Source organism: Elephantulus edwardii, unplaced genomic scaffold (assembly GCF_000299155.1).
Source record: "Elephantulus edwardii isolate Elephantulus edwardi_28Jun2011 unplaced genomic scaffold, EleEdw1.0 scaffold00098, whole genome shotgun sequence".
NCBI lineage: Eukaryota > Metazoa > Chordata > Mammalia > Macroscelidea > Macroscelididae > Elephantulus > Elephantulus edwardii.
This window is the reverse complement of record NW_006399848.1, coordinates 10,426,267-10,435,833: the sequence shown is the minus strand read 5'-3', so window position 1 is coordinate 10,435,833 and position 9,567 is coordinate 10,426,267. Positions and strand designations below refer to the sequence as shown.

Sequence of the window (9,567 nt, the reverse complement as noted above, 5' to 3'; positions counted from 1 at the left end):
TAGCCTTAATACTGGTAAACATAACTTTGATAAAAATGAAAACATGAAGGATTTCAGCATCTATAAAAACTTTTTTATTAAATATTCAGAACTTTTAGCCTTGTATATAAGGTTTTTGTTGAGTTTGGGTATTTTAGTTTGTCACTCAAAGCCCACAGCAATTATTGCAGTGATTGATATGGTTAGATTTTTGTTTTTTATATGTTAATGTTCTTTCCTTTGTCCTGTAGGCTTCAAATGAGCTACATTACTATAAAAACTGTAGCTAATTCTGTGTGTCATGGCAGGATAACAAACTTATCTATTATATATAAATATAAATATATATATAAATAGAGTAATAATATAGTTACAATTCATCAATTATAATTCAACAATTTAATGTAGAAATTTATTTCACTGCTTTGCACTGACTGAAATGTGAATGTAAAAGAATACCTTTTTTGAAAAAATTCATTATATAAAAAAAATCTACATGTTACCACAGTATACATTGAGCTATGTGTCCAAGAACAATGCTTACATTAGAAACTGAAAATGTATAAAATATATAATTGCCATTTTCTATGGTATCTGAAAAAGAAAAGAAAAGAAAATCAGATCAAAATTTACAAATAGACTATATGATTTGATATGTTTGCAGTATTTAAGAATTCTGAAAAAGTAATTATTGCTTACAAATAAAACACAATAGCTAGATTATCATTTAAAATTGTCTTTAATTGTCTGTAAAATAAATACATCATGTCATTTTCAATTATTGACAGTGAATAAATGTATATTTGCCAACACTTTACATTTCAAAGAATGTAAAACTATTTTTGAAATTTTAGACATACCAACATTCCTCACAAAATGTATATAAATATGGAAATCTACTACTCTGAATAATAGTTTCTCATTGATAAGCCAGCTAACTATCCCGCACTCACAATTTGATTTTGTGTAAAAAATTTCTTTTATATTTTATTTTGTGATTTGAGAGGGCACAAAAAGAGATTCATCTGAGGAAATTATAAAATTTGAAATAATTTTGAGGAGGAAGATGGAAAGGACATTTTCTAACCATGCATGGATTAACACTTTTTCTCATTATATCTCTGTTACAGAAAATATTAAGTTTGTGATGTATAAAATTGTGTAACAACTTGGTTGGGTTTGGATTCTGATTTGGGAGCTGTAATGTAGCCATTTCTTTGATGAATTTTGGTGCAATCATTCCTTTCATGAGATTTCCTATGAGTGGCCAGTTGATGAGAGAACGTCATCTGGGGATAATGTGATAGACACTGAGTTTACATGGAAATCTAGCAGTGCTGCCTTGTTTTATGTTGTGTACAGATCTTGTATTTGCTTGCCACATCTTTGGTTTGTTGGAGAAGCGTGCCCTCCTGGCCTGCCAACTTTGGATTTGTGTATATCTATAGCTATGTGCCATGTATCTGGAATTTGCTGTCTCTACAAGCATGTAAGCAACTTCCTCTACATAAATCACTCTGTGTGTGTGTGTGTATTACACATAAAACTTAAGCTAATTACAACTGAGTCAATTCTAACTCATAGTTGATCCTCTGTCATGTTTGCAAGACAGTAAATTACAGTGGAGAAGCTCTCGGGGAACTCTGCTTTGGTAGCCCTTACTAAGTTGTGCTGTTAACTAAAAGACTGTGACACTTAGGTGGTTAAATCCACCAGAGTCTCCATTCCAGAGTGATGAGTAATTTTCTATAGAACTATTTGCAGCCTCAAGGCCTGTTGAAGGGTTAACTATGAGTCAGTTCCAACTCTATAGCAATGAGTTGAGATACATATTCATTGGTTTTGCATTATTGGTTTTGTTTCTCCAAATCACTTGGCCTAAGACAAGGGTCATCCTTAATTTTAAAAGAACAGAGTAGAAACAATACAGTGGAAACACTAGGCTTCCCATCATTTTAATTTACTAAAATGTTCACTTTTAGGAAAACAGAACTAGAATCTCAACTGAAGAAAATATTTTTGATTATTTGAAAGCTTCATGATGAATCTATTATTCAGAAAAAATATATATATATTTAAGCACTTATTTGCTCAGTGCTGTGGAATTGGAACCAAATCATAGCTGATGCTGTATTTGTTTTCCAAGGCTGTAAATGACATGGGAAGAGAGTACCCATCTATTTTCCCCAGAATCATGACTGGATTTTTACCCCCAGAGGGTTCCAATCCACGAGAACTCTCTTTTTAAAGGAGATTACACAAAAATCATATTTTTGCTTTGTTATGAACTGTTAGATTAGAACCAATTATAGCTAACCTTTCTTTGAGTTTTCAGATGTAATAATAACATGTAATAATAACAGATATGGAGATTACTTTCTTGCATGGGGCAACTGGTGGATTCAAACCACATATCTCAGGGTTGGCAGTGCAGCTCTTTATTACTAGGTCACCAAATCTCCCTTAAAAACATACTAAATAATTGATTAAATAGTATTATCTCCTATGTACTTTCATGGAGCTTTGGTGACATAGTTTTTAGGAAAGTACACTGTTAACCCAAAGTCTGAGTTTCTCAGCTGGTTTGAATGGACCAATAGTATAAGGGGATAAAGAAGGATAATGGCATGCCACGTGATTTACAGCCTTGGAAAACCATTGTGTCAGGAATAATAATGTCTGACTTATGCATTCTTAACATTGCCCTTACATGAAATAAATTATCACTATAAATGTTTACAGGTAGGAGAAAGAGATGATTTAAGGAATGGATGTACAACGGGACAATAATAAGAGTTACCTTAAAATACAGTACAACATATCACCAAAAAGGAATTGTCTTAATGATACCCTTGGATAGCTAAAAGTAATTCACTGCCAAAATCCACTTTGAGGAAATTTCTCTGTTGCAAGCACTTGGCGTCTTTTTCCCTTGGGAATAGGTGAGCTTTACACCTTTTTAGTTCTATGATGGTTGAGAATAAAAAGAGGGTTATTGTTTGGGGGGTAGAAGGAGAAGGGGGTACAGTAGGAAAATCTGTGAGTGTGTACACATGCTGAAGGACACAAATCATGATGGAACTGAGTAAAAGGGACAGTTATTTCAAGCAGAATGTGATTACTTGAATCACCATTTATAGGACATTCTGGCTGTTGTATTTAAATTTCTAAACAATAACTTTTGTATTGTATTTCCAATTTTTTTCCTTTGGAAACATATGGACAATCTGTTCCCATAAAGAATTACAGACTTGGATAATGGAAGAAGATTCACTATGACAGCGTACATGTAGCAATGGGAAAAAATGGCCCTGTGCTGGCTTTGGGTTAAAGACAAGTTAGGAATTTATTTTTATAATTTCAAAGATAGATAATGGTAATAATGATCGATGGAGTTGGTTAGATACAAATAAGTGGAAAAAGTAGAGAAATCCATAGGTTTTGAGCGGAAAAGATTCAACGCAAAGATTTTTGGCATCTTCTAGAGATACAATCATTGTCCTCTGATAAGGAAAAGACACCAAGTGGGGCAGAGCTAGAGTGATAAGATTATGAACAATATTTTGTACTAATACAAATGGAGATAAAAAGTAGACTGAGTTGGGGTCTACGGATATAAATTTTAGAGTTAGGTAAGTAGTACAAACAATTGTTCATTAGAAGAACTGTATAAAGAGAAAAGAGAACTAAGGAGAATTAAGGAAAGAAATGTGAATAGGGGGGAAAAAAACCATAAAAACAAAACACCCTACTGTTGTCCACTTTCATTCATAGTGGCTGTACATGACAAATAAAATTGCCTCATAGGGTTTCCTAGGCTACAAATTTATTTATTTTTTAAGTAGGCAAGCCATATCATTATTCCACTGAGCTACTGTATGATTTGAACTATCGACCTTTCTGTTAGTAGTCAAGCACTTAACCACTGTACCACCTTGGCTTCAGATAGGTAAATGTGGAAAAAACAGGACACAAATTATTTTCATTTCTATTTTTTTCATTTCAATTTTATACTTTCAGAGTATAGGAGGATCTCACTAACAACAAATGACGCTGGATCTTTGAATTCTTGAAAATGTTTCTAAATGCATAGTAAATACTTCTGAGAATATGTAAGTTAAAATAGAAACTAAAACATATATTTGGTGCTCCCAAGTAGAACATATTTATTAGCTCTTCTATATAGACAGTATGACATGTATAATAAATTTAAAAGGACATCTATTTTACTCTAAGACTAATCAGGTAAATTTACTATTCTGTAAATATTCACATAAAATAGCTGTTTTTCCTTATTCTCTATAATGAACTTTCAATTTAGGGGTTCATGAAATTAAATGAAGCACACACAGTTATAGAAATAAATTGCGATATCATTCTCATTTTAAGTGATTTGGCATTCGTTAAGTGAAGCTATAAATGTTGGTTTATTTTATCTACAGCAGTAAATTTCAGTTTTAACTAAGACAGTGATTCAATACAGATGGAAATATGATGTAATTCTTATACTCAGGAATTTATTAACTACTTAAACTTAAAAATTACAATAAAGATATCTACATTGACAGTTATACAACAAACCAACACATAACATTAGATATTGCAATCAAAACTCATTATTGTAGGGTTAGAATTGATTCATAGCTGACCCTCCAGTGAGTTTTCCTCACATAAGAATAAACTGTCCATATTTCTTCAATGGAGACGCCGGAGGTTTAAAACTTCATGTCTTAGGTTTATCAGCTAACGTCCTTACCAACGAAGCCACCAGAATTCCTAATAATTACCAACTGTATGTAACTAAAGAAATAAAATTTCTCAAAAGTAATCTAAAAGCCTAAATTAGAAAACCAATTAGAAAAAAGTTAAAAAAATAAGATGCTAAAAATAATGGTTAAAATTTAGCAAATGATATAAAATCTCTGGTTAGAAAAGTGTTACAAATCAAGAAATTGAAACAAGGAACTGGAAAAATTGTTGCAACTTTATACTAATAAATATAGGCATAAGTTTCCATCATTGGAATGATTATTTAAAAGCATGCCACTTAGACATACCTTTAGTTTCTCCATCATCCCAGAAAAAGTCCCCAATGGCTGTGTTATCATCATTTAGTGCAACTATAAGTCCTAAGGGGTTCTGACGGCTGTTAAGAAAGATTGAGTACATATTTGATTAAAAATAAATTGGTAATAGTGAAATATCTTGGAGTAAGCTAAGATCAACTTAAACGTTTGACAGGAGCTCTACAGTCACATAAGAACATCAATATGCATTACTTAGACACTGCAAATTGTTGCTTTTCAATGAGAAAGATAATATATACAGTTAGAAAAGTGTAAATGGATAAAAACAATAAATACAACTGTCCAGAATAAGAGGTACATTGCAAAGTCTTTGGGGGAGGAAGAAAAGAAAGTATGCAACAATTTGAATATTTTTTAAATGAACTAGCAGGAGTAGGGAGGGAAACGTGCAACAATGAATAAATGAAAATCCAATTATTTTGTAAACATCTGTTAAAATCACAATTAAATTATTAAGTCCCTGTGTTTCAAAAACCTTTTCCCATAAGATGAAATTAAAACCTGAAAACTGTGAAGAAACATTTGGCAATGACATTTCAGATTAGGGTCTCATAACAAAAGTTTACAGAATTCTACAGGGCCTCCAAAAGAAGATAGACTGAAATTCCAAAATCAGTCTCCACAATAGTATATGTGTTTCCTACTGCCAAAGGGGCCCTTTAGAGTAGTGAGAGAAGATCTTCACCCTGAAACCTACAGAGTCCCTTTTCAGCAGGAAGTAGCTAAGAGAATATGCCATCCCCTTTTCCTTATGAATCAGGGTGAAGTCTCTCTCAGGGAGGAGTGATAGGGAATGGCAAGGGACACACTGACAAAGGAGATTAATCAGAACTGGCTTTGACAAGCACTGTGGCAATTGGACAATTAAAACAGACTTTCAAGGGGGAAAAAAAAGAGGAACCACCTGGGGAGGAGGGTAGAGAAAATAGTGCAACAATGAATGAATGGAAACCCAAAATCTCTGTAAATGTTCATTAAAATTAATAAAATTTAATTTAACAAAAAGAAGACGAAAGACCGATAATCCAATCGCAAAATGGGCAAAAGACATGGAAAGACTTTTCAAAAAAAAGAAAATATTTGGATGGTCAACATACACATGAGGAAATGCTCAAAATCTCTAACAATAAGAGAGATGTAAATCAAAACCACAATGAGATACCATCTCACCCCAAGCAGCAGTGTCAAAGTTTAATAGGACAGCAAGCAATAAACGTTGGAGAGATTATGGAGAGATTTGAACGCTCCATGTACTGCAGGTGTGGTTGTGAAATGGTACAACTACAGTGAGAAGCAGTCTGATGTTTCCACTGAACATAGAAATTCCATCTGACCCAGCTATTCCACTGCTAGAAATACAGAACCCCATGGAAAATAGAATTTAGACACATACAAAGATTTGTATAGCTATGTTTATAGAAACATTATTCATAATAACAAGGAAATGGAAAGAGCTCAAATGTCCAGCAATAAACTAATGGATTGAGAAATCAGGATATATTTGCATAATGTACATAATTTACATAATAATAATACAATACTACCCAGCACTAAGGAGAAATTGTTTTGTAAAATACTATATAACACAGAGCTCTGATGAAGGAATGGCATGTATTTCCTAAACAACATGCCTCCGGAAACTCTATGAACTTTGATAAATGTCAATAGTTTTAGAGCGGTTTCAGGCCTTTTATTCATAGGATGGCGAAGGCAATCAACAACAACAACTGATGGCCTACTGATAAGAAACTGTAATGCAATCCCAAAGGCTTGTAGTTCTAATACACCATCTCCTCCACAGTAGAAGTTTAGAAGGTTGGGTAGTCTCCTCTTGTGTGATTAACTGCCTCTGAAAACCCACTGGACGGTCATCTATCAGTTGGTTCTGACTTCATAGTACACCACCACAACAACAACTATATAATATGGGAGAAACTAGAGAACGTTATACTGAGTGAACTAATTCAGCCTTATAAGGACAAATACTGAATGAGACCACTACTGTAAAAATAAAGAGTTAACTGGTAATATGTGGATAAAAGTCCAGAAGAGAAAAGGGAGTGGGACAGTGGGTGGCGATGGGAGGAAATTTTAAGAGTAACAAAGTGGTGGTGGGATGATGGTGGTGGTGAAGGGACTAGAAAAAGTTCCATTAGGGACCTGAAGAGGTGATACATAGTAGTAGATAGATCAACAGTGACAAATTTTCAAATATACAAATAAACAAGGCACAAGAGAGAACTTTTGAAACAAAGTATGAATGTAAGAATGTGTATACATTAAAAATAAAGATTGTATATGAATTTTAGGGAGCGCTGGTGGCCTAGTGGCAAGAAGTTTCATTGTAATCCCAAAGGCACACAGTTCAAACCCACCAGCTACTCCACGGGAGAAGGATGGGCAATCTCCTCCCTTGTGATTAACTGTCTCTGAAAACAGCCTGAGGGACAGGTATGGGTTGGTTCCAACTCTATGATACACAACAACAACAAAACAACAACAGCATGCAAATTTTATATGCAAACCAATATAAAAATAAATAAAGGGGGGAAGAATGATTAATTCTAGAAGGCTAAAACAATTAAATTATTAACATCATCTATTTACTAAATATTTTATTCCAAAGGCAAGCATCTCTGAAAAAACAAAAATAAAGAAACTACCCTGGATCAGTTACAGTTTTAAATTTGGGATGTCAGTAGTTAAAACTATGAATTTAATAGTGTAGGGGAATAGATAAATTATGTAGCAGGAAAAGTAAATTATCTCAGGTCAGCTATTTCCTTTCACCAAGAACGAATGTTGTACATGGATTGATCAATTCTCAGGTTTCTTTTCTTTATAAATAACCTGAGCTTTGTTCTTGTTACTTGATGTTCAGTCCCAATAAACTCTTGCTGACCCTTCAGCAGGTTTTAAGACACTGTAAACTGCCTTGGAAGAGATTACCCCCAACCCCTTTCCATGGAGCAGGTAGTGGATTTGAATTACATGGCTTTGGGTTGCTAGTGACTTTGGATTGACAATGGAAATTCTTACCATTTAGCCACTAGAAAAACTCAGTAATTTCTTTCTTGCTCTTCACTTTAATAGAAATATCACAATTTTTGTTAACTTGAAAGTGATACACATTTCAACATAGTTTTTCAATAAAAGCATTTTGATTATTTATCTGTTGAAAACTGTTGTTGTTATTGTTAAATGTCATCATGTCGCTGGTGACTCGTAGCAACCCTAAGAACAACCCGGCACCATGCTCTTCAGAACACCAACTTCATTGCCTCTGACACATCTACCTCAATCACCCCACTCACTGAGTCAACCCACCTCAGCCAGGGTCTTCCAATTTTCGTTGCCCCTCTACCCTTCCAAGCATGGTGTCCCTCTCCAAGGATTGGTTCCTCCTTGCAACATGCAATGTCAGATTAAGTTTCAGAATCTTTGCCTCCAAGGAATAGCCTGATTTCACCCTCTCTATTCAATACTCTTCTCTAGTACAACTGAAAGGGATCAATTTTTCTTCTCTCATCATTAGTCATTGTCCAGCTCTCTGATTCTTAGCAAGCAGTTACAAAGACCATGACCTGAATCAGTTGCACCCTAGTCTTCAGACTGACACTGTAGCTCTTCAATACTCTGGAGCTGTCCGTGACAGCAGCTTTTCCCAGTGTAATTCATCTTTTGATTTCCTGCCTGCTGGTACCAAGAGAGTTGATTGTGTAGCCAAGCAAACTATAGCTGTTCAAAATGTCAGTCTCTTCACCATCTTTCATGATGTTGCTGCTAATTGGCCCAGTGGTCAGAATCTTTGTTTTCTTAATTTTGAGCTTCAATCCATATTGAAGGTCTCAGGTCCACCTCAGTTTTGGCAAGCAAGGTAGTGTCATCTGCATAACACAGGTTGTTGATGAGACTTCCTCCAATCCTGGTGCCACATTTTTTCTCATAGAGCCTACCCTCCCAGATAATCTATTCTGCCTATAGACTAAAAAGGTATGGAGATAGGACACATCCCTGGGGTACACCCTTCCCAATTTTGAAATATGCAGTGTTTCCTTGCTCTGTTCTGATGACTGTTTCCTGATCAAAGTATAAGTTTTGCATACACACTATCAAGTGTTCTGGGATTCCCATTCTTCTCAGAGTCAGCCACAGTTTGTTGTGATCCACACAGTCAAACGCCTTTTATAATCAATGAAACTCAGTTAGACATTCCTCTGGTTCTCCCTGCTTTCAGCCGAGATCCATCTAACATTAGCTATACTATCCCTGTTACTAAGACCTGTTCTATATCCAGCCTGCATTTCTGGCAGTTCTCTGTTGATGTGCTATTCTGCTGTTGTTAAGTGCCGTCGAGTCGCAGGTGACTCATAGCGACCCTATGAAGGAGAGTCCTCGACACTTGGGTGCCTTTCATCCTCTCTCCAGGTTCATAGGGTTTCCAGAGGCAAGCTGTTCTGGTAATTTTTAAATAATTTTCAGCAGAATCTTGCTTGCATGT

The 9,567-nt window shown here is 34.8% G+C and overlaps 1 protein-coding gene across 1 annotated transcript in view; it reads right to left on the bottom strand.

Moving 5' to 3' along the window:
* Window positions 1–9,567, bottom strand: part of SI (sucrase-isomaltase (alpha-glucosidase)) — a 110,761-nt gene that overhangs the window by 52,214 nt on the left and 48,980 nt on the right. The window contains exons 20-21 of the mRNA XM_006891503.1: window positions 5,037–5,118; window positions 524–573 (exon numbers count right to left, since the gene is read on the bottom strand). Of these exons, the coding sequence (XP_006891565.1) occupies window positions 524–573; window positions 5,037–5,118 (132 nt within the window). The remainder of the gene's footprint in view (window positions 1–523; window positions 574–5,036; window positions 5,119–9,567) is intronic.